Source organism: Apis florea, unplaced genomic scaffold (assembly GCF_048593485.1).
Source record: "Apis florea isolate Af1SG1 unplaced genomic scaffold, ASM4859348v1 contig_3696_pilon, whole genome shotgun sequence".
NCBI lineage: Eukaryota > Metazoa > Arthropoda > Insecta > Hymenoptera > Apidae > Apis > Apis florea.
Window position 1 is genome coordinate 2,853,224 of NW_028256809.1, and position 27,401 is coordinate 2,880,624.

At 29.7% G+C, this 27,401-nt stretch overlaps 2 protein-coding genes across 3 annotated transcripts; both read left to right on the forward strand.

Annotated features, from left to right (window-relative positions):
- The first annotated feature begins 17,480 nt into the window (after positions 1–17,480).
- On the forward strand, positions 17,481–19,926 carry LOC100872787 (tRNA pseudouridine(38/39) synthase). The gene is made up of 6 exons (XM_003697434.4): positions 17,481–18,107; positions 18,230–18,360; positions 18,427–18,992; positions 19,141–19,432; positions 19,521–19,657; positions 19,769–19,926. The coding sequence occupies exons 1-6, from the start codon at positions 18,036–18,038 to the stop codon at positions 19,822–19,824; spliced, it is 1,254 nt and encodes a 417-aa protein (XP_003697482.2). The 5' UTR covers positions 17,481–18,035; the 3' UTR covers positions 19,825–19,926.
- Positions 19,927–20,237: 311 nt separating this feature from the next.
- On the forward strand, positions 20,238–27,393 carry LOC100872907 (uncharacterized). Of its 2 annotated transcripts, XM_003697435.4 has the most exons (10): positions 20,238–20,409; positions 20,899–21,088; positions 21,245–21,392; positions 21,562–21,672; positions 21,897–22,643; positions 23,034–23,182; positions 23,452–24,234; positions 24,430–25,184; positions 25,294–25,810; positions 26,339–27,393. In XM_003697435.4, the coding sequence occupies exons 2-10, from the start codon at positions 20,899–20,901 to the stop codon at positions 26,659–26,661; spliced, it is 3,723 nt and encodes a 1,240-aa protein (XP_003697483.2). In that variant the 5' UTR covers positions 20,238–20,409; the 3' UTR covers positions 26,662–27,393. The 2 variants fall into 2 exon arrangements, with proteins under 2 accessions (XP_003697483.2, XP_012347191.2); XM_012491737.3 differs by lacking the exons at positions 20,238–20,409; positions 20,899–21,088 and having other exon boundaries at positions 21,328–21,396.
- Positions 27,394–27,401: the final 8 nt, after the last annotated feature.

Sequence of the window (27,401 nt, forward strand, 5' to 3'; positions counted from 1 at the left end):
GAAAAACTATTATATATTATTTTTTTCAGCAAGCTTTGGAATAAATAATTAAATAATAACAAAAGTATTTACTTGAATATATTTCTCTCCTTATATTTCTGAAACCATCCTCCATCATAGAAACTCTGTTCTCGAAACTCGAATTCCTTCCAAACGTTCGAAATCTCATTTTGTATGTATGCATTACACACGTAAGAGTAAAGAGAGTGGAAGAATCATTTATCAATATTATGACGCGTTAACATTGATATACGTGTTAAAATGTTTGATGATCGCTGTCAAAAAGAGTTAACAGTATCCTGGACGTCAAATTTTTATTGGAAAAAAAGTATATTGCTCTCCGATTTCTATGAGAAATTACACGATCGATTTATGTAAATAGAGATAAACAGATATAGATAATGTTAATTTTAAATTTAATTAATCCCGCGTGTTAACCCTTCCCTGGCATAATTATGCAACCTCGTTCCTACGCCAATGTAAATGCAATCGATGATTTTGATCGCAATACATTTTATCGAATTTAATTACGCGTATTATTGTAAACACGATTGTCGATTAATCTTCTTGAATTGATAATTATTCCGCAAATCGTCCAAAATATTCGTAATTGTATCACTGATTAATTATACAATTTATAAATAAATTAGCGGCTCTAATTTCGTTATTTTGAAATTGTGGTAAGAATATTTCAATTCGAGCAATAAATAGCTATAGTTACATATTTAATGGTGATTCGTATTAATATTTGAATTAATATTCAAATATCATTGTGTGTACGAGATTATTGTTACACATACTTCTTCTTAATAATGTTATTACGATGTTATTCAATTGATTTTTTATCAATATATGAAACTTGAATAATATATTAAAATCGATTAAATTATTAATTCATTTATAACAATTATTTTGTATATAATAAATATTAAATATCGATGTTATATTAAAAGAATAATAAATTCAAAAATAACGCAATGAACAAATATGCTGCAGAAAAATTTTCTAGCACACACTATCCGAACATTAACGCGACTTATATACCAATATGCATTAATGATATCGAATTAAGATACAAAATTAAGCACCTAAGTGCTTAATAGTGCGTGAGATTGCACACAAACTAGAAAAAAATCAAGCAAAAGAATGATTCTTTTTCTCCTTTCTCCTTCCCCTTTGTCTGAATAACCACCATTCAGAGCTGAACCGCCCTTTTAGAATCGCATTATGATTTAGTGGTGGCATCCGCCAATGCTTACGTTCGATAGAATCCAGCACCCCTTTCCATTAACTCCGAGCACAGTAGAAGAAAGAAGATGCGTCGAAAAAAAATATTCTTAAAAAAGGATAGAATTTGGTTCGAAAATTTACATTATAATTACGTGAAAATTCATTGATTGCAATATTTAACACTAAATTATTGTAAATTATTATTCAATTTTGATTTTCACGTATATTGTTGGTAATACTACTTTATACTTATGGAATTTGTTATTTCATCAAAAAATTGAACTCTCCCTCGCTACGGTAAGATCACTATTATCATAATATTCCATCTTTCTTTCAATTTGTAAAAGTAATGGCTCTCATATACGTGGGATCTCTCATAAAATGCAGGCAAAATCGATAGAACATCCTGTGTGTAACGATAAGAATTTAATAAACTCTATATATATATATATATGCGAATGAATTTTTCGATTTAAATTCAGAAGAATCGATCAGAAAAGTTGCTAATGGTGAATTCGCTCGCTGGAAGCGGAAATACGCATACAGAGCGACATTTAAGTTGGAGAGAAAGTTTTGTAATGAATCAGAAAGTTTGAATCTTCAAGAATCTTACGCGGGTATCTCTATGGGCAATCAGTGTCGTATAAACATTATTCGAGTGCCCCGTTGATTCAAAGCGGTGATGCAAGAAGACGAGATATTCCGGATGAACGAGCGGGAACCCTCGTACCCGAAACTTAAAGAAGAAGAAATTATTCCGCGTCGTCTGATAACGGAATGTGCGTGGAAAAAATAAGAGGAAAAAGGACTAAAAAGAAAAATCGTCTGGAGAAAATGTATTAGAACGGTTAGGTTAAAATATAATGAAAAAGATTTGGAAGAATGTAATTAAAAAATTTCACAACTTCGAATATTCTTCAAACGTGAATTTGCATGGATTGTCAATAAAAAGTTAAATCTTTTCATATCTTACTAGAACTGTCGTAAGAACGCAACGCCTTCCATGTTATCGATGATACTTCTGCTTCCAATATTATGTCATATCCCTTCTGTCGCGATATTTCCAAGGCGCGAATATACCTTCTTATATGTATATTTATTGCTTCCTTGTAGACGTCCATATTTCAAAAACTCGTGTTTCGTGCATAACGATCGTTGTTACGTCAATTCGTACGATGAATTTAATATCGATCAATTATAGTCGACATTCGTTTCTCCCCAATGAAAAAATTTGTCGTAATATTTCCAATGTAAAATTGAAGAAAATATTTCTAATCCCAACAAAACTGCCATCGAATATTTAGATAATTTTCTGACTAATTTAAATATTATCGATACTATTTATTCTAACGAAAATTTTACAAATTACTTTTTTATTCGCAATTTTCATCGCATTCTCAAACTATTTCGAAACCCTATTTTATGACCGATCAAGCGACCGCTAACCTCCATTTAGAAATAACATTTCGTATCAAGCATTATCTCCGATAAAACAATTGTAGAAAACGAGATACACGCGGCTACAACAGCGCCACCGTTTCTCGCTTCCTCCTCCATTTCCATCGTCGCGTATCCCGGCAAGATTGCGCGCAAGTTCCGCTTTTCTTCTATCGTTGGCTTTAACCCGTGCATCCTCTCGTTTCCGGCCGCTCGTAGATCAACGAGGTTCCACCGCCTAGCTATGTTACGTCGCGTGCATCGGCCTGATCTAACACACTTCAAAGTTACCCCATCGTACCTGGTACACGTATACACACTTTGCAGAGGAACCACACGGTCTGTTCGCCACGCTCCCTTGATTTATAAGGGAAGAACGGATGTACACGTGAGTATCAAACGTGTACAAGAACCGTGTAAAACGGATGCGTATTTCGGGGAGCGAGGAGGCGACAGAATACCCGGAAGAATAAAGTTTTCGAGAAGATAGGGAGAAGGTTTTATTATTAATGTTCTTTTTTACGCGAGAGAACGTGGTATTGGTAAACTTTTCCTGATACGCACAGTTTGATCACTGTTTATTCGACAAGAGGGAAATTTCGCGACGAGAGTTTGCCTGACCTTTGACGATGATCAATATTATATAACCCCTTCTACGGATGAGATACAATGTTATTTATGCGATGTTTGAAATGAAATTTACTCGTGTGCATATGTTTTTCAATATTTTTAACTGCAAATATATTGTTTATAGGAGGAGGAGAGAATTTTTCGTTATTAAACGTATGACATGTTGTTACGTTTGTTCGGCATAATACTTTTGTAAATGAAATGTTTCCGGGGTCGCGATGTCGCGTGATGATTTATTATTGAATATCGTTTTTTATGGAACTTTTTTCAGAAGTTTATTTTTCGAAAATGTATCGTGCAGATATCCATCGAGCAAATATATTTACAAGGCTTTATTTATGGATTGTTGTGCGAGATATCTTTGCGTGTAATTGAATATTTATAGAAAAATTAGAAAATTTATTCTTCTGTAGAAGTGTGTTCCTCGAATATATATTTGAGGAAGGAATATGGAATATAAGCAATTTACGATGAAATTTTCTGTTTCTTTAAATTTAAGTAGTACGAGTCAGTAATTGGTCACAGCGAGAACATAATTCGTGCAGAAGAAGAATTTATCAGCAAAAAGATTTACTCTCAATTTTTTTCCAAAAATTCAGAGCTTAATAAATAATTATTGATATTCGTAAGACCACTTTTGTAATTAGGAAAAAAGATGAATATAAATATATTTGAACGATACTAGCAATAAATTATATTAATACAATTCGAAATAAATATTTTTCTTTTACTTACAAATTTTGAACATGTGAATATCATTACGAGAATAATATCCTTTACGAAAAAGGGAGAATGTAGAGCAACGTTGTTCCATTATCTTCAACCCGAGATAGTAATATGTTCCCATCAAATATTTTTTATTTCTCAAACTATTTACTGACAAGAGTTACAAACCCCCAGCATCAAAATATGAATGTACAATGTGAATACTATTTTAAAGTTAGTTACGCAGGAAGCGAATCCAATATGGAACACGTCAAAACTAATATACTAGTTAGACCTATTTATTTCGTACAGGTGGATGTGATGAACTTAATCATACATATTATTATACAGCCTGAGTATCAAGTTTTCGAGCCAAAGAAGAGAATATCCTATGCTCGTATAATCCTGTATCTCAAAATAAAGTTAAAATATAAATAATCTTAGTTTTAATGAAACGGTATCAGAAAAATTGTAACCTTTTTCGATATCTACCAATTGTGCGGTTAAAGGTAAAAAAAAAATTTGAATAATAATATTCAGTCCCCTTCGATCAATCAAAAAAATAAATAAAATAAAATTCGACCAAAATTTTTCTTCGCGAATATTTCTTCTATTTATTTACAATTTTATTTTCTTTTCATTCCACTCCTTCGTATGAAAAATATTTGCAACGAATATTTTTCAAAACGTCCCCTTCCAAAAAAAAAAAAAAAATTTCCTCCGCTTTGACGTTTCTCAACGTATCAAAATTAATACTACAAAGTGTGTAACTCGCTGTACAAAGGGTTAATACTCGATAAAATTCCCCTTAAATATTCAAAATTCTATTATTTTCGAGGCGAATTCTACAACCGAAAATATCGATCCTCCGAAGAGACGGATTTAAAGCAAATATCGCGAACAGAAAGCCTCGTGTTGCGCCAGGTGAAATCCCTCCCTTTTTTTTTTTATTTCCCTTCCATTCGAATGCTTTTTCTCCCGTGTACATCGCGTGTGTAACGCGAAAATATGTACGCTCGCCACATTTCTCGCCGCGTTTTTTTGAAACCGAGCCACCAGTCGCTCGCATTATCCAGGTTCCATGGATTACTGTGGATCGCGTGAAAGCGCGGGTAAAAGTCGAGTAGCGAGATGGAATATGCGGCGCTGTCTTCTGTTAACCACCATCTGCCGAAGGGGTGGGTTTTTATCGCCCCTTCAAAAGTCGAGCCGCGGACGAGACGCAAAACGGGGAGAGATGCGCGCGCCATTGTGTCGCGCCTTTGTATTATTCATTTTATTTCAAACTTCGTAAATATAACGGCGCCCAAAGGAGCGGGAGAATGTTCACACTTTCCACAACTTAAGAAACCGTGATAAAATTCTACCTTTATTTGAATAATTCTCGGTTTCTGTTTACCGCGGAATCTCTTTTTCACGAAGAATCTTCACCGATTTACAAGAAGAGAGAAATATCGCGCCAATTAGATTATTCAATAATAGCACGGTTTGAAAAATCCCTGTTCCCGATATCGTCCCGTAAAATGGATTAAATACCAAGTAGTTTTCATAAATATCGTCATATTTCATTGTTTGCCAAATCAAATACTTTTCTCCTCTTTCTGTTTTCACCGTTTAAATTAAAAAACTCTTTTGCTTTTGTTTATTCGAGAAAATTAACAAAATTTTGCGATACTGTTTAATTCTTATTCGAAGAAATTATTCGAAACTAAATAAAAATTTAGCTCTGTTATATCACTTGTTTTATAACCAATTCATTCCATTCTATTTGTGCTATAATCATATCTTTTTATATGCCCAATCCCATTTGTCTGCCCATAACCGATCTGTATTACTTGTCTTAACTAGCCTATTCCAATAAATGTAAGTTGATTTAACTATATTTTTCTATTCGTCAATTTATAACTACCCTTTTTTATTTATCCGTCCGATTTATCTCGCGTGTAATTTTAAATTCCATGGAATGTTGGATATCGCGTCGACCATAATGGAAACGACAATCATATCTTAACCGGTTTTAAGTGGAACATTTCGAAACAGAATCGCGGCCGCACGATGCATGAAAGTGCAACGCGTTGATGCGTTAATGAAGTTGTTACTTCTGCCTCGTGTAACTAGTTTACCATGCATTGTGATTCTGCTGACACAGCCAATTATCGAACGTTGCAATTATACCGAATCGATAATTTCCAACCAGCCACGGTTCAGTGGCGCTTCCTGAAACGTGAAGTTTCCAGATCCGACCGGAAGTTCTCACCCGATTCTCCAGCCTAAGTTGACCCTCTTCCTCTCTATCTCTCTCTCTCTCTCTCTCTCTCTCACACACACGCTTTCCACCCGTCACGTCGACGCCAAACTTTTCACCATCGCGCAATTAAAGCGAATAAATCGATGTCACGTTTACCGCATTTATCTTTGGCGAAATTGTGTCATGGACACGTTTCATTAAATTACCCTCTCGATTCACGATTATAATTTTTTTTCTCTTCCTTTTTGGATGCAAACGTAAAAATATTCCGGAATATTTGGTTGGAAAATTAACTCAAAGATATATATATATATATAAATAATGCTATTAATGGAAAACAGAATAATAAAAAGCAAAGAAATATAATTGGAAAGATCGTTAAATGTTCGAAGAACGTGTAAAAGTATAAAAATTTAATCGAACGTTTATAATAATAACAACAAGATATAAAAAAAAAGTTTGTTAAATCAATCAATCATTTTCAACTGCAAACTGCAAACGTTCTAGTTGAGACTTCTTCTTCGCTATTAAACCCGCGAATTTTCATCTTCACAGGGAAATACATAGAAACAAAACGAGTATCGGGTTACGTCATAAGATAAATGTTGGAAATGTTGGGAACATAACTTCGCATCCATGGTACAGGGATGAAAGAACGATTTTACTTTTTTTTTTTTTTTCTTCCTTTTTTTCCCTTGGCCAAAAACCTTTGGGATGGTAGGAAACGGCAGCGAGCGAGCAAATAAAAAGTCGTGGAATGTAGCAGAGACTGAACGGGGAAAATTTTTGGTATATTTCACGACATGGATGACGCGTTTGATTCACGACAGAGACGTGCAGTGTCAACGGCAGGGTATCGACAACCGCGAAAAGCTTTGTGAACGGGCGTGGGACAACAAAAATGGCCAACAAAATTGCTTTAATCTCGTCCGTTTCTCTTTTCCTTTACACACGGAAACGTACACACGGTGGCAACCAAGTTTTCAGTTCCCCTCTCTATGAGCTACTGAGCGTATATTCGTTCAGGATAAAAGAGTTTTAAGGCGTATCATTGAAAGATAAAGCGGTGAAAGGGGATGGAACAATGGAACGGCACTTGGTGATCGTATTTCCTGGTATTCACGATGAAAATTTTGAAACGCGACAATTTTAAACGAGATATTTATAAGTGAAATGTCGATCGATATAATACTATTGCAATTTTGAATTATGGAAAAGGATAATACACGCGTACCAATTTCTGATCAAAAGTTTTATATCGTTACGTATTTTTCGAGTAAATTAAAATCTAACAAAGAATTGGTGTCTGCTCGTGACCGAGTTACTCTACTTACTGCTCGATCTATTTTCATTTGTCTGGCTGTTCATAACACTTGTTTCGCTATAATCTAATCTATTCTACTTGTCTGACTGTAAAAATTCTATTCTTCACTTGTTTGGACCGTGAATTTTTCTATTTCACTATAATATATAAATCTATAATTAATTTATCATTTGTTTTACTATAAGTCTACTTGTCAGATTATATTATATTTTATTCTGCTATTTGGCCATGCGTGTATTGCTCTGTTTGATTTGCATATGATGAAACAAAGAGAATTGTTAAAAGAAATCGTCATTTAAAGCAATTCTTTTATCTTGGAAAATTATTCGGTGAAACATCTATCTATAAAGGAATCGTTACTCCATGAAATTATTGATTAATATTTCGAAATACTTTGAATAGATAATTTGTTAGAAAAATAAATTCTGATTTTGTCATAGGATCATAACGATCCAATGATTTTCGAAATCTACGCAAAATGTTTCGAGACAACCAATAGGCTACATATACAGAGTATGAAGTTCACAATTCTGAGCCAAAGTTTTAACCAAGTAAATTGGAATAGTAATATCTAGATACTAGATCTTGGAAACTTACTGTTACAAACTTCTCTGGAACTCAAAATCGTTTCAATTCTGTAATCTGATCGTGAAATGGATATGTAATGTAAATGTGAACTATCATTTTCTGACATAAAAGAATTTTAAGCTGCGCAATGAAACTTTTAGCGTTGCTTGCACATCCCTCTCTAATATTTAAAATAATTTTCAAAATAATTTTCAAAAGACTGAAATGGCTTATTATATTTTCAGAATAATTAATTTATGATTTTTTTGCTTTATCATTAAGAGGAATAATATGAATATTTTAAATTATTCTTTTTTGACGTTATGCATAACATAAATTTCGAAATGTTAATCAATTATTTATGGATACGAATATAAATCCAAGTATTTTATTTAATATCCATATGAGGCAAAAAAAAAAAAAAAAGAAATTTAGAAATAAAAATTCTGAATACAATCAAATAAAGCAAAGCGCAAACGAAATAAAGGGATTTCACGAGTTGAACGGAAAAGCTTCTTAGCAAACGTTTAATTCGCCGTTTAACTTGTTTGAAATAGAGTTAACAAAAGTTATTAAGGAATCCAAGAGAAAATTGAGATGTGCTAATACACAGAACTTCACAATGAATATCAAGAGCCCTATAAATTACGAATAAAGTTAATTAAGAGGGAATCTGCATTTTGCAATTGGCTCTTGAGAAATTGCTGGATACTTTGCCCGATTTTATTATACGAAAATTTATCCCTTGAACATTCTGTACTTAATACACTTCTACACAATCACGTAGAGCAACGTATAATTCATTTGAAATTTGAAAAATTTTTTCAACAAATAATTCCCGTCTGCGTATAATTCAATTTCAAAATAATAATCCGACAAAATAAAACTAAAAAATTAATTATTATTAAAACAATTACTATATTCTAACGCTTTCTGTATAAAAAAAGAATACCGTTTATACGAATCTTTCAAGCTTAGAACCAAGTTATTCATATTCCACGTAATTCCTCTCACCTTTCATTCAATTGGTACAAGTTCGTGTTCGCGAAAGGATTCCACGAAATATTTTCTCCAAAATGTATAACAACGAATCGATATATTACAAGGAATTTGATAATTGCCTAATATTTGACGAATTATAAAAAAAAAAAAAAAAAAAGAAACTATATCCGATAGAAAAGAACAAAGTCGAATTTGAGATTTCGTTTATATAAATGAAGCTTCATTATCCTACTATCCAACTTTCTATAATTGTGCAGAATTTTATTATTCGTTACACAATCTGATATACGATGTATGCGTAAGATCATACACGCATTACGTATAAATGGTAGCCGAGCCAGTCCTCGAGAATTAATTATAAACAACCAACCAACCAACCAACCACCCTCTCCTCTCAAACTCGAAAACTCGCTTTAGCACAGGCAGGTAGGCATTATTACGCGATTTTCTCAATTGCTAAATAAAAAAAATTATTTTTCCATCTCATGGGTGAAATTTAGAGAAACGGGGGCTCTTTGAAATACGACTCCAGAGAAAAACTACCCCCCTCCCCCTCCCCCCTAATTCGAGAGAATTGTTTGCCCGATTTCTCAACGTGACCCGACGCGAATTCCGTGCACAGAAATGATTAAGGAAATATTGGAAAATTGATAATGGAGATCGTAAGAATGATGGAGGAAAGAAACTTTTAGCGGTGTGATTTAATACATTTTCGAGAAGAGTGAAATACGTTCAATCGTTCGATATAATCTCTCGGGTTTAATTGATCTCTTTACGAAATTTTCTTTTTAAATGAAACGGTTACATTTCGTATCGCGTGATGAAAAATTGTATATTATGAAAATGAAATTCAGTTTACATTCCTACGAGACTACGAAACTACGAGCGTGTTGAACGAGAGATAACTCGAAAAATATTGAATTTTCAATATCCTTGTTCAATTGATTCGGAAAATCAATTTATACAGTAGATTGCAGTAACGTGAAAAGGAAAAAATGGAAAAGCTTAAAAAAAGATTAAAAATTTTGGAGATTTTATTCAGAGATATCTTGTTTTGAGAAAAAGGAGAAAAAAACAAACTCGAAAATATATTTTTACATACATTTTTAACATAATACGTTTCATAAAATCGTTTGGTGTCATAATTAAAAGAAATTCCACCAATGGAATTCGATAAAAAAAAATTCCCCAGAAATTGGCCGAAAATAGTGACGTATAATTATATTTCAATGACAATAAAAAAATATTTTTCGTACAAACTTTGCCGCAACGAACAAAGATTTATTACAATCACGAGTGGACGAGTTAGAAATCTCGTGTTCCTGATCTATGGAACTTCATTTTGGGTCCATTAAAGGGTTGTATGGAAACTGAATTGCGAAGTGTCGTTTTTGTTACCATATTGCACAGGAAACTTTTTCCATTAATATTACAGGGACCCTTATATTGTACTCCATGCCAATAAATCGACCCTCGCGAACGAATTTAGGGAGAGGGGATGGTGGGGGACAGTAAATGGAGTGGTGCAAAAGCAAGTAAAATTGATCTTTTGCAAGCGTTGTACATGATAGTATGGACTATAGCGGAACAGAATTTTCACAGGATTGTAATAACAATGAGTTATTGCTATAATTTCAATTCTCCCACCAATTGAACATCGATATTCTTTCCACACGTGGAAAAATAAAATTTCGTTACGAAATTGTGTACGGTTGATTTAAACAAAAAGAATGAAACGAAGAATATTCTGAATCGAGAAAACTCGATTTACACTCGAAAGAATATCATTTTATAAATTAAATTTAAATTTAGCTGTACACAAAATTGTAAATTGTAAATCAAATGGAGTGATATCCAGTCTCCTCCCTGAGATTAATATTTGAATTATATCCTTAATTTTGATAAAAGTTTCGAGTATCCCCAATTAAAAATATCACGATCCATCGATCATTTACAAGTCTTTAAAAAATATTAATAAAACATGATAAAGAGGTAACAAGTGTAATAATTGAAAATATCACGAGAAACATTTCAACTATTGGGTATCAGATTATCCATTGCCTTCGGTTAAATTACACGAAAACAAGAAATAACGATACGAACGTGCGAAAATTTAGATCGAAAGGGTGGAAAAAGATAAATCTATGAAACGTGTATTCAATGTTCGTGTTGCGTATAGTTAAATCGTAACGTCAAAACTATCGTCGAGGATGAAATGAGAGGAAAACGTACATGATACTCGAAACAGGATTTCGAAACAAGCGATTGTGCAATTGCAATTACAAACCCCCTTGGAAAACGGTTTTCGGTTATCGCTGCGATATAACGTCACACCGTTATAAGATTCATATTTCACCGGATAGAATTTAATCCCGATTAAGCATCTGAAATTATAGAATTCTCGGTTATGTTTGAAATTATTAGCAACAGAACCACGACATATTGTGTTATGTCGCGAAATTTAACGACGACAAGGATTTCGAAATTCAATATTCGTTAAAATGGAAACCGTATATTGTGTTTCCAAGTTTGGATAATTCAGGGTTTCAATGGAAAACAGACAAATGCTAAATGCGCATCAATTTGGTTTGATTATTTCGACGACCATTGTATAATTTTCAATTCGCTTTTCCCTACATTTATGTAAAATTTGATTTCTCGGTCGAAAAATTGATAGAAACGACGATCTTTTTATCCGATTTTAATCATAAAATCCCTCCCATCTTCGTGATTTATTTAAATAATATATCATTTCTTACAAAATAATCTATAATTTGTGTTTCTAATTTGTGTTTAACATCTTACTACGATTCTCAACCTGCCAATATATTTACTAAACTTCTTAATTATAAATATCCTATTTTTCCTATTTTTTTTTTTTTTTAAATTTAACGAAATATTCCTATTCTATTTTTTTAACATTTAAACTAATATTTTAATTATTACGTGCGTTTTGAAATCATGACGACACATGTTTTAATTAAAAAATAACACTATAAATCCCTAACAAGCTTGATACCATATGTTAAAAGCAAAATTACTTAAAAAATGTTTCTACCATTTTCTAAATAATGTAATAACGATTTCATTAAAAGTTGCAAAAGTTTAAAAAAAATGTTTAAAAAAACCCATTATAATTTCCAATAATTCAATGTATTTCGAAAGATAGAAAAATGATAGATATAGGATATTTTAAGTGAAACGAAGAGGGCAGCACGGTCGGCCTCAGTCGGTATTTAAACGAAACGTAGAAACATAGTGTAACACGGATCGAAGGGACGAACGAAACGAGGGGAGAAGTACGATAGGGAAATCCATGGTGATAATTAATTCCATGTCGCTGACATATGGTGCTCACGGGGATGCTATTTCGAATTACCATACGTAAGCTATATTGTTCAGAGCGGCGGATGGCTGCGAGCTGTCGCTACCAGACAAGGCGTTTAATTGACTGAGTTAATTCGAACTAAACAATGATTAAAACTGAGACTGGACTCGGCGGTTTGTTACGCGCGATCCCTGTGATGGAGGTTCATCAGTTTTGTAATCCGCCACCATTTACCTGTCCCGCTGTTTATTTGAAAATCGAGAATTCTGAGCTATTCAAACGCTTGTGCGTGTTGCGTATTTGTGTAACCGGTTTAATTAAATAATGAATATAAATTCTTTTCGTTCTTAAAAATATATTCTGTTCCATCCAAGATATTTATATTTGTAAAAAAGTTTTGGGATAAAATAGATACAGAAATCGATGTAAAAATATTTTTATCTTTAAAGATATATATATATATATATACATATAGGTAAATGGAATTTTGTAAGTGTACAGAAAAATCGTATTTATTACCAAGATTATTGAAGATTAATATTTTTATTCAAGTTTATAAATGGTTATAAAAAATGAATTGACACGTGCGAGAGAAACGTAATCGAATTCCACTATTTCCACCGAAATGTCACGTAACAGCGTGGAATAACAATGAGTCTTCGCTTATCGTTGCATTACATTTACGAGGAAATCGTTAACGAGTGTTAAATCGTTTACATCTATTAACTATACATGTTACGGATAAAGAGAACGAGATTATTTTGAGATATCGGGATTAAAAGAACGATATATAATCCGAATATTTGAACTCTATTTGAATATTTAAAAGGTAAACTTATAAATAAGTAATACCTCTTGAATTGAGCTCGTACGTTATCGATTATTGGCAAATTACGTGAAAAATATTCCATGTATCGAAAACATATACAGAGATCTGATAAAGGGCGGGAAAATTCAAATCGATATTAGTTGATATATATTTTCGACATTCGTCCTTCGAAGAAAATACATGGAAAGTTGACAAAGTTCTATCAATTAGGAATAGAAATCATTTCAATGAAAATAAATGTTAAGTGTTCAAAAAAAATAAAGCGATATTATACGAGAAATAATTGATAATAATTATTAAACGATTAAAATAATATTAGTTAAGGATATTAAATTTTCGTTAGATGAAGAGAGAGAGGCAGAGCGCAATAACAGTCTGTGTAACGGAAATAGAACTATCTTAATCTATGCGTCTCGCTTGATTTAATGAGAATTTCAATTATTTATTAACAATTAAATATTATATCAACTTTTTTGCGATTGTTTCGATTTCTAAAACTTCAATTTTCCAAAGATGCCCCACGGATATTTTAACGTTGTGTACATGTAATACAATGTTACATCACGAGCCAATTGCGCAAACATATTAATGACACGTTATGCAAATACAAGCTAACAAGTTTGTTTTGTTCAATCAATAGTGATGATCGATTATTAGCCAATCAATTGTCGAAACGTTGTTTCTACTTAAGAATGATAATTGATCAAACAAATTGCATAAAGATTTTCATTAATAAGAGAAAGATAATCTATTTTTATTGCTAATTATTTATTATTATTATTATGCAAAAATTTGAAATTATCGAAACATCCAAATAAAAAATAATTTAATATAAACACACTATAACAATCTAATTAAATTTGTCTTCCAGATTTTTAATCCACCGTAAATAATTTAATTCGTAAAAATAAATATAAAAATAAAAAGTTCGAATCTGAATTAAAAAAAAATTAAAATTTGTTGAAATTTCAATTCTTGACAAAATATTTAATACGAGGATCGATCCAATTTAAACGATTAAATAAATACATTTGATAAAATTTTGTGTATCGAGTTACATCAATTGGAAAATAATTCGAATATAAAATATAAACGATATCCTCAGGATATCCTAAAAATCGACGATCGTTCCACGGTTTCCTAGATGCGCGAGAACAAATTTATCCTCTGAAATGAAATTTTATTGGCAATCCAAATCGAATTACCAGTCTTACATGCCTGCGATAATGTCGTACAAACAAAAGGGTGAGGTGGCACGTGGTGTCGTTAAAGATAGTTACTCTACCGGTTCTAGCTATCCGGGGATACCATTAATTTAGAATTGAACCGATTGGATCGTGAAATCGTGGATAAGAATATCGAATCGAAATGGAAGGAAAAAAGAAACGATGCACAAAATGTTCGCGCGGAAAGAAAGGAAAAACGTATAAAGAAAATGGAAATAGAAAAAAAAGTAAGGTTATAGACTGACTGGAGGTGAGTCAGACACGTCTGGAGATAAAAGGAACCCGACCGAGGGATCCACTTCGCTGGAAACTGAGTCGGCGAGATTGGATGGAGTGCATATTAACCTCCCAGTAGACCTGCGATGAGGTCAGATAGTGTCGACTTATTTATTTGTTTCTTGGAAAGAAAAGGGAGAAAGTTAGAGGAAGGATTGTGAGAGGATAAAGACCAATTCGTGTTCTAAGGGAGATAAATTTTCGGAATAGAAATTTCGAAATTGTTTGCTAGGAAAAGTGTAATTTTGTTCCAAATATATGTTGTGATCTCTTTTTAGAAACTATTTTTCAATAAACGTGTTTGTGCTTAAATCTATTAGATATGAACACTTGCGACATCTATATTTATTCTTTTAAACATGATTTCTAATTAATATGAGTATTTTATTTATTCGTTGATTCGAGAGTATTGATACTAAGAGTTTTATATTATAAAAGATGGAAATCTACAATACAGTTTATACGTAACGATATAGTCTTTTATATGCCCATCTTTGATTAACCTATAAATTATTTTGATTGGGATTACACATTGTGATCTATCCTGGTCTATCATTAATTTGACTTTAGCATTTAATTTCTTCTTCATCCATTATAAATCAAAATCTATTTAATAGGAATGTGAAAGCATGTGAATGAATAATGATCACAAGAATCTATCTCGCGTGGAATTTTCCTTAAAATTTTTTCTGGAATATCTATAGTATATTAACGATTTAAGCGATCATATGGAGGGAAAAATACAATATATCACATTTGGAAATTGCATCTAATCTAATCAATTATCTACGTTTCTTCGACCAATTTTTTTCGTGTTATTTTTATAACAAAAAATGTTTCGATCTATTTTTTCACTAAAATCCCAATTGCGAATCTGCGTTGAACTATAATATTTCGTAAAATTAAATTAATGTAAAACGATTCGACTAGGAATAAATCTATTCGAAATTTTATTGATATGAAAACATTTTTTCAAATTAATTTTAATTTAAAATGAAGTGGCGTAAAAAGATATAAAATATTTATTTTAATAGAGAATAAATTGACTAATAGAAATATATCGTGCGCAATGTTTTATATAGATGAGATGATTGTATCAATAAAATGGAAATTTTATATTCTTAGAAAATTGTTAATGCTGTTAATAACAAGAGAATATTGAATAACAAAAGATTGAAAATTATAATGTATATTTAAATTTAATTTATAAACATTTTGAAGTGAAATATTTTAATATTTTTATTTTCATTTATACTGTATGAAAAGAATAGAAATAGGATAAGAATTGATCCTAAGCGCCATCTTTTAAATGTCGAAAATATTTCTCCAAAGACAGAATAAAAGATAAGAATTGAAGATCAGCGACATCTCTTAAGTGTTAAAAACATTATTTCTAAAAATATTGAAAATATAACACTTATCTACAGACAAGAAACGAAGATTAGAATAGTGCTGACATCTCGTGTGTCTGCATGAATATCAATCTCGAAAAAGATCAGACTTACGCCATCTACCATTTTATAATCTAAATATAAAATGAAATTATTTGAAAAGAACAAAGTAAAAATCAAAAATCAAAAGTCTCTCTTTATAATTTTAGAAACTAAAACGAGAATGTTATCTATCAGTTTAATAAAATTTCTAGTTACCGAAAATATAATTTCGATTGTATAATTAGTTCATATTTTTTCTTATAAAATATTTTTTCTTATAATTATGATATTTTTAAATATATCCTTATAATTATAACACTGATATTAACAAAATGATGTGATTATATATTATATATTAAAGAATAATGATTTCTAATAATGACTCACCGATTGTTGCGAAAATTGCAGATTGTTGCGAAGATTTAAAGTCTCATCTTGATCACAACACCACAAAGTCTTATTCACTCCTTTTTGCGCACAGAAACTTATTTGTTTTCAAATAAATTCTTCTTTTGACGTAAATTTTCAAACTTTTAATCGTTGTTAAACACAAGATGCACAAGAAACTAAGAAGAAACTGGCGCGGCACAGAAGTGATGCGAACATGCGCAATATGATGCGGACATGCGCAGTATGATGCGGACATGCGCAATATGATACAAGCATGCGTAGTATGATATAGTTATGCGCAATATGATGTGCGATGATCCGTTTTGGCGCTAAATCTTAGCTATTTTCTGATTGGCTGAAATTTGGTTTGCTATTCAACCGCGCAAAATTTGAAAAAATATATAGTTTAATTATACATTTTTAATACAAGATAGTCAAAATCTTATGAAAATATTTTAATTAAAAATATAATAAGAATAAATTATAATTAATTTAATATAAAAATTATTTGAATTAAAAAGACTGCAATATATGATTAAATATTTAAAATAAAAATGAATCAAATCTGAAAAGAATATTATATAAAATAAAAATTAAATATAGGTAAATTAAAGAATATTGAAATATGATGAAAGAATTAAAATATTTTAAAAGTACAAGAAATAAATAATAAATACTAAATACTGATTAAATACTAATTAAAAATATTTACATTAAATTCAATTATAAACATTACAACATAAGAAATTAAACATAAAGAAAAGCAATAAAAAATAAAATAGATAAATTATTGAAAGTAAATGATAATAAAAAAAATAAAAAAATATATTTATATATTAATGTAATTATTAATATATACATATATTTTATTTTATATATATATCAATGTATGTATGTTGTCATTTTTCATTTATTAAAAAATATTATGTTACAAGATTTATTGAATATTAGAATATATTAAATTTTATTAAATTGTTTCTTAGTATATTTATGTAAATAAATATATTGATATGCAATAAATTGAATTTTAGTATTTTTTCTTTATGTATTTCCTTCTTTCAGAGGTTATGTATCATTCTCTTATTTAAGGTTATTCTTCTATTTATATCATAAGGTAGTTTAAAGTTATATTGCCACATTTAATTTAGTAACAAACAATTTTATTATTTTAATAATTTGATTTATGTAATAGACGTATTTTTAATTCTGAATAATTTAAATTTATGTAATTATAATAAATATAATAAATTATTATAGAAAATATAAATTGTATTTTTTAACTAATATGCCTTTTAAGCATATTAATAGTAATGATTAAGATAAAGTAAATTATAAAATTTTCTATAATTTGTATATAATTAGGCTATCTTTTGATAATATTTTTTATTATATTATTATAAGTTTAAAATTATGACAACTATGTGTAAAGACAAAACACAAGAAATTTTGCAGAAAGAAGAACTTCAACTGCTAAGTAAATCAGTAAATATATTTAATTTTATCAAGCCTTCAATATTTTTATTAAGTTTCAATAAGAATTAAGATATTTTAGTATAAATATATTACTTTATAAAAGTTATTTTTATAAAGTTTATTTTTATTAGGAATTGATAGAAAGGATAGTAAATTTAGAAAAAGAAAATAAACAATTAAAGACTGTAACTAATGAAAAAAATGAAAAATCAAAGAATAAAAATATTATTCGTAAATCACAAAAACCATTTGACTTTTCAAAGTATGTAAATATAGATAAGAAAAAACTGTGATAAAATTATTAGAATTGATATTATTTTAATTTTAGATGTAACAAAAGACACATTTTGTTAAAATTTTATTATCTTGGGTGGAATTACAATGGTTTTGTTGTACAAGAGAGTATTAATAATACAATAGAAGAACATTTATTTGAAGCATTAATAAAAAGTTGTTGTATAGAGTCACGTGAAACATCAAATTATCATAGATGTGGAAGAACAGACAAAGGTGTTAGTTCATTTTCACAAGTAATTTCTTTGGATATAAGGAGTAAACTAAATCCAGAGGATCAATATAAATTAGAGGATGAACTTCCATATTGCAAAATGTTAAATAGATTACTTCCATCTAACATAAGATGCATTGCATGGTGCCCAGTACCTAATGATTTTTCAGCAAGATTTAATTGTAAATTTAGAACTTACAAGTACTTTTTTCCAAGAGGAAATTTAAATATAGATGCTATGGATAAGGCTGTTAAATATATTATAGGAGAGCATGACTTTCGAAATATTTGTAAAATGGATGTTGCTAATGGAGTTACTAATTATATAAGAAAAGTTATTAATGCAGAAGTATGTATGTATCGCCAAGACTTTAGAAACATTTCAGGTAAGTATTTTATTTTAACTAATTAATAATTAGAAATAATATCATAGATATATATATACATTTACAGATTTAAAATACATTATGTTGAGTAAAATGAGTTTTTTATTATATTGTACATTATATTGTACTATATAATCTTTATTTATAGGATACGATATGTGTCAATTAATTATAACAAGTCAAGCATTTCTATGGCATCAAATTCGTTGCTTAATGGGTGTTTTATTTCTTATTGGTGAAGGAAAAGAAGAGGCTGAAATTATGTTGAAACTTTTAGATATTGAAAATTGTCCTAAAAAACCACAATATAATTTAGCTCATGAAATACCATTAAATCTTTGGTACTGTGAATATGATGCTAAGGAATGGTATATTCATAAAGATGAATTATTCAATACAATAAAACTTTTACAAAAAGATTGGACTTTAAATACAGTAAGGTACGTAAAATTTTAATAAATGATATATTAGAAATAATTTTAAAAAAATTAATATTTATTTTAAAAAGCATAATTTTCATTTTAATAGATCAGTAATGATTGAAAACATGTTATTGGAGTTAGAAAATTCAATCAATTATAAAGATATGTCTTTTCAAAGTGATTGCTTATTACTTGGAGTACAATCTAAAGTGTATCAACGTTTAATGAAACGACCCACGTGTGGTTAGTTTTAAAATCCATTCATTTTTTTTCAATTTTAAAAAAAATAATATTTTCTTATATAGTAATAATATAATAATAATATTTCTTCTCAAGAAAAAAATTTTTTTGCAGAAAGCTTGGAAAGTAAAATAAAACACTATGAAACTAAAAAAAAGAAAAAGGAATAATTTCTAAAATGTAATTCATAAAATTTATTAAAATTACTTTCTCATGTGATTTATTAAATAAATGAATGTATTATTTTTCAACAATAAAGAACTTTAATTTTATCAATTTATTATTATACCCTTTAAAATTTTAAGACAGATAATAGAAAAATAATTTAAAATATATCTCATTGCTTTATATCTTTCTATATTTAAAATAAAATTATATTATCAAATAATTGTACAAAACAGGAAAAAAAAACTTCAAGATATTATGTTAAATATACGAATTATGAGACACGAATTTTATAAAATTAATTGTATTTAATTTGTATATTGTCTGAATTTTGTTTTGCTTTTCGTTTCGATCCATAGAACCGAAGGAACATGCGCTTACGTCTGTTCCGGTCTTGCACTTGCGCCTTTTCAGTATCACTCTTATCGAGCTTACGTTCAGTTGCCTTCTCATAACTTTTTTTGATCATGAATATGAAAAACCAAACGTGAAAGCTAATAAAAATTTGAAATTATTTAAAATGATTAGTTGAACGATAAAATTAATCTAATAAACAATGTTTTAATTACCGAAAATTAATATCGGGAAAGGTATGTCTTTCATTACAATTAAGATATTTAATTATTCATTTAATAATTGGAAATCTAAAATTTCGATAATATAGTATTATTTATATAGACTAATATATTTTTTATAAATTTCTTAATAATTATATTTTTTAAATACGATACGTTCAGTTCCTTTTAGTTAGTATCAAAATATTCAAAATTTTACAATAATTCATGCATTTACATAATTTTATCTTATTTTTTCAAAATTAAATCTAGTACAATTTTCCAAAAGAAAATCTTAATTTCAAATTTAAGAAATTTATTATTAATAAATGATTAAATTAAAATTAATTCGTAAAATGTGATAAAAATAATATCATTCATACTCTTTGTCACCGGAAATAGTAAAAAATTTTAGGCGGGAAATATATGATGAATATAATTTTTTAAAAAAATAGATTTAATAATGCATATTTCTTTAAATGCATGTAATTTCATTTGCTTAAATTGTATTTTTTATTTATTTAGATGCTGTTAAACAAGCAGGTGTGTTCCATATATACAGAGATCTTTTTTATTTTTTGTATATCGAATTTGATAGAATGCTTTAGTGTACCATGCACATTTAATACCATGTGCATGTGTTGGATCCAAGACGACGAGGATTTCACGAAAATGGATATTAATTGTATGGGAGTACCATTTGCCAGATTTCCAGGTAGATAAAATAAAATTACGTAGAAAATAAATTTATTTTCTTTTCTTTAATTAAAATTAACATATAATAATTAATTGAAATGATAATATATATTGTTTTTGAATTTCTCGTACAAAATATTTATATTTAAATAAAAAAATATATATTTAATAATAGATGTCTCCGTGAGTTATGTGGCTCAATTAGACGTAGTTGGATCTGGAATGCAATCGTTAGACAATGATGCACTTACAAGTTCAGTCGGTGTCGAAGCTTTGGGATTAATGAGCAATCGATTGTCCAATATTGGCGATAAATCTTTTTCGTAAGTCAGTATAATGAAATTACATGTTTGCTTTATGTTTGCTTTATTATTTTCATGTGATATTTGTTGCAGCGATTTCAATATAGATTACGCATTAAATTATAACAATTTGCTACGTGAACTTTTCTTTTTAAAGGTAAAATAATATGTTTTGAACATCTGTTATTAGAGGTATTGCGGACAGTTTACGCTCGTTAGATCTCAGCTACAATGCCTTGGAGGATGTGCCATTTAAAGTCTTTCGTGACTTGAAGAAACTAAATTGGCTCAACATGCACAGGTATATAAAATGTAATACAAATTTCAATATTAAAGAACAATCTATTAAAAATTATCTATCATGAATTATATATTAATTTACTTTAATTTGTAAAATAATAAAAATTAATTTTTATTAGGATATTTATCTGATATTCTTTCAATTTTAAGAGAAAATAATTAGAAATAGAATTGTTTTAGATACTTTAATACTTTGTCATATATCATATTTTAATTTAATTTTAGCAATCATTTAACATCGCTAGACGGTGACTGGGGTCACTCGAAAGATGCACTAACAAACGCTTTCTTCGGGGATAATTCAATCATCGAGATACCAAAAATATTCAACACATTCGAATCTCTAGTCTGGTTGAATCTCGACAATAATAATATCGAGGAAATTTCAGAAGACACTCTACCTCCCAACATACACACTCTTAGTTTGAACAGTAATCTCCTTAAATCCTTTCCATCCACATTGAAATTCTTGAAACAGCTCACGTGGTTATATCTGAGGGGGAACGACTTCAAAAATCTCGAGCTACCCGATTTTCAAACTTCAGATTTAGAATTGGTCGACGTGAGTGAAAATTGCATCGAATGGATTCGTACGTCGAGCTTGGCCAATCGAACTTTGAAAATTAAAGAGTTCAATTTGGATAGCAATAAATTGACATTGTTACCTGCTGGAATTTTCGATCATCTTGAAATCAAGAGGATACATCTATCCTCGAATTCGATCAAAAATGTCGACGATGATGCATTTCGAGGGCTCGAGGATATGTTGGAGTACTTGAATTTGGAGAACAATGATCTTCCTAGCGTTCCAGGAGCTGTCAGTCGATTGAGAAAGTTGTCGTATCTGTATCTTGCCAACAATGACATAAGGAATATATCTGGAGACATATTTCATGAGTTTGGTGAAAATTTGCGAGCACTTTCATTGGCTACAAATAGTTTGGACGCGGTTCCAGTTGCTGCTCTTTCTAGGTATCTCGATTTTTAATTATTGTAAATATATCTATGCATATTCCACACGTTTCTTATATATTTTTACAAATAAGTTGTAATTCTATTAGAATATGTATATCTTCTTCTGTATTAAAGTGACTCAGAAATAGATAATCAAATTTTGATGTGGTATTCCATTTTGTGATGAAAGAAATATAGGCATTCTTTATGAGATATAACTTTTTTCACTTTGGATAGTTATATTAGATTTCTAGATTTCTAAATAAATAAAGAGTTTTATTATATTTTGGTAAGAAATAATTTTTGAGCTTTAGAATAATATCATGTTAAAATTTGATTATTTTCTAAAATATCTTATGTAATATACTGTAAAATGATTACTTAGTAATTTGATATTATATAAAATAGATGCCAGAGGTTACTGCACCTTAATCTCGGTTACAACAAAATTTCTTATATTCAATCGGGTGATTTTGAATGGGCAGAAGATCTTGAAATTCTCTTGCTTAGGAATAATATATTGACAAAATTGAAAGATGAAACCTTTAAAGGAGCAAGTAAGCATAAATTTAGATTTTTCATACCACAATTTTATTACATTTGATTTTTCTATACGATATTTCTCTACAATTTAATCGTTTATTCTTTAAAAAAGAATTCGTTTCAATATATATGTTTTTGATTCGTATTTTAATCTCAAAAGTGTACAATAATATTTAAAAGATATTTAAAAAATCGAATTATAAAAAAAAAAAGATTATCAAATAAAATTTCAGAAGATTTCCTTTACAAGAAATAAGTACTAATTTCAAACGAATGCTTTCAGAAAAGCTTAAGGAACTCAGCTTGTCCTTCAATCACTTAACAGAGCTTAGCGACGATTGCTTCATTGGCATCGAGGAGAGTCTCGACATTCTCGAACTAAGTTTCGCTTTTGCGACTGATGTGTTTCCCCAACGAGCTCTCAGGCCTCTTTCCAATCTGCTCTGGCTTGTCTTGGATAACAATAACTTTCAGACTATAGAGGCAACCGCGTTTTACTCCTTCCAACGATTACGCTACATCAATCTGGAATCGAATCGACTTCATTATCTACCAGAACGAATATTTCTGTCCAGCGTGCATCCAGAATTGAGAGATGTGAAGCTCGGTTACAATTTCCTCGAAGCCATCCCAGAATTCAGTTTTCACAATTTGACAGAACTAAGATCTTTGGATTTGACTGGGAACAGAATAAAGATTCTCAATTCTGACTCGATCATAGATTGTCCGGAATTGGTGACGATTTCGTTGGCTTACAATCGTATCACCAAAATGGAGAAAAACGTTTTTTACGGTTTGCCCAATTTGCGCTTCCTTCATTTGGAATTTAATAAATTAACCACGTTGGATCTAGACGCAATCTCGGAGATAGGTGGCCCAGATTTTGCTCTTAATGTTTCTTATAACGCAATTTCTATTATAAATTCAGCAGGATTGATGAACAATTTGACCAGACTCGATTTGAGTTTTAATAATATTAGTCACCTGCCAGCGGACACGTTTTATGGCACCCCAGATCTGAAGATTTTGGATCTTCAAAGTAATTTCATCGTTGTTCTCGAACCAGGTGGAGTAATATTTTTACACATTGTCGTTAAATTAATTTTGAATTTTTAAGTTTTTATTTTTATTCCATTCATTATTTGACATCATTGTGACATTATTATAACAGATATTTTTAAAATTAAAAAGAAATTTAAAAGAGTAATTGAAATAGAAGATTTGTTTTTTGATGGTAAAATGTAATTACAAATCTTTTCAGGTACTTTTACATTAAGACACTTGGAAACGTTAAATATACGGAACAACAAGATAGAAGGTTTAAGAAAACAATCTTTCCACGGTTTAGAATTGTTGCAACAATTAGACTTGAGCGAAAATCAAATTGCACAATTGCTTACCGAACAATTTCGTAATTTGAAGAATCTACGAATCTTAAATTTATCCGGAAATAAAATAAGATCCTTGCCCAGAGACGTTTTCGAAGGAACAAAATTGGAAATTCTTGATCTGAGCAATAATAAATTTACCGTGGTACCATCGCCATCCTTTCTCGAGGTTGGTTATACGTTAAGGGATCTCAATTTGGCGGATAATTTCGTGGACCATCTAGATTCGACTGCTTTCCCAACTTCGCAATTGGTTTCCTTAAATTTGGCGCACAACAGGCTAACAATTCTGCCAGATAATTCGTTCGTCTCTTTGGGAAAACTTTTGAGCCTGAACGTGTCTCAAAATGTTCTTCAGGCGAATTTTAAGGAGCTGTTCCATTATTTGCCCGGATTGAGACAACTCTATTTGGCTAATTGCGGTCTTAAAGACATACCTCTTCTTCCATTGATGAATTTAAACGTTTTGGATTTATCATTTAATTACATAGATTCAACACCCGATAAACAATTTCAATATTTGAAAGATTTGAAGATTCTGTTGTTCGTGAACGATTCGTTGACCTCTATGCCTAACATCAAGTTGAATCTGTTGAGAGAACTTGACGTGTCAGGAAATCCAATAGAGGTATTCAGATGTTTATTTATGTCTATTTTCATTTACAATATTTTGTTAAATTATTATATTATAGTATGAAAAATGAAAGATATATCTAACAATGAATTGAAAAATGTAGGTATTAATGAAGGAGAGCTTTCTGGGTTATCCAAGATTAGAAAAGCTGAACTTACGAAATCTGAATAAAACTAAATCGGTGGACAAAGACTGCCTTCGTGTCTTAAAATACTTGAAGCATCTTCGAATTCAAACGTGGCCTGAAGCGGATGGTTTTCACCTTCGACCCCTTTTAATTGGATTACCGTTGAGAACTGTGGAGATACAAGTGACGGAGCATTTGCTGAAACATCAAATACAAAATGCATTCACGAAGCAGTTAAGAGAATTAACTATTTCTGGTAATGATCTCGAATCAATCTCCTCGGAAGCTTTCTCTACTATCGAAGGTGGTGAACTAATATTGAGGATCAGAGATACTCGAGTCCGTCGATTGCAGTCCGATATGTTCCTCTCCTTGACGAAAAGACTCTCTCAATTAACACTGGATTTGAGAAACAATCACATCAACGAGCTTAGTCCTTCGGTTATCTATGGGAATCTTTCGTGGGAGAGTGTTGGGACCAATATGGTTGCTGGTGAGTGAAGACAATCCTGAGTAACAATAAAAATATTATTTGAAATAAGAAATAAAAATATTATGCATGATACTTCTTCAATTATATTAAATATAATTTGAAATAATAATTTGTTTTTATATTGAATAAAATTTTATATTTTATATTTTTCAATGAATTTGAAATAAGTATTGATTATATGTATAAATTAAAAATTTAGCATATATCATATAATGAGAGATTAATATTTAATTTTTATTATCACAAAATATAAAAAGATGTTTGATAATAATAAAATTGTACTTTGTTAATGAAATCAAAGAAGCATATCATAAAATTCACTACAATATAAATTAATAATATTATTGGCAATTAAATAGTTCAAAATTAATATTCAAATAAAAAATTATCCATAACAAAATTGAAATCACATCAAATATGAAATAAATATAAAATATATCATCTGATACAAATAATATAATAATAGAAGAAGTATAATTAGAAATTTCAATTATTTAAAAACAAAGAAACAGTGACGTTATTTTTCAGGAGGCCTACAAGTGTCAGGAAATCCTCTCGAATGCGATTGTGAGATAGCTTGGCTCAGCTTATGGTTGCGAAGATGGCTTCGAGAATCTCGACAAATCCATACTGCTTCGCAATCGGATGCCCGACAATTAAGAACGATTGCTGGAAGGGCTGTTTGCACCGAAACCACCCCATCTTATTCCTCTGACAAAGTTCTGTTAACTTTAGGAACTCCTCACACTGCCTGTCAAGCCTCTGCCCTTAGTTCTGGTAATTATGAGAGATTGGCCACTACCTGGTTAGCCATTGTGGATATTATTCTCCTAACGATAGTGGCTTATTAAATTGTTTACTTTGTAATAAAATTAAAAGATGATTATCATCATTGTTCTATTACATTTTGAATATTTTTTATTTTAATATAAACTCTATATAGGAATTGAGGAATTTTTATAGGAATTAAAATATAATTAAATTCAAATTTTGAACGAATGAAAGAAAGAAAGAAAATGGGTGGTGTGAAAGAATCATAGTAATACTATTTAACAATGGTATTTTTTAAAATAGAATACCTATTTTATTTTTTAAAATATTTTGATATTATTAAAAATAAAAGTATTTTTTATTTTCTTTTCTTATAACATCATGATGTGTTACATCAAATTATATTACTTTTTTTATTTTTTGTGAAGAATTTATCAAGATATCAATACATTAGAATATATAAGTATATTTTTATTAGATCTTAATACAAATTGAAATAAAGATAAGCATTGATTCTCATAATAATTTATGCAAATTTTCATTATGCAATTCAAAGACTGATATAAAGTAGAAAAGCAATATAATTTCTTCGTTGTATTCAATTATATACTAAATTGTTATTGTTATTATTATTGCAATTAATTTAATTTAATTTAATATAGAAACATTAATAAGAAAACGTAATAACATATGCGCACAAATAATGTTATCCTCATGAGTGACAAGTTTAATACATGTAGTATACATATATTAGTTGTTCAACATGTTACTATGAAATTTGTTTAAAAAAATAAAGAATTTTTTATACTAATTATAGTTA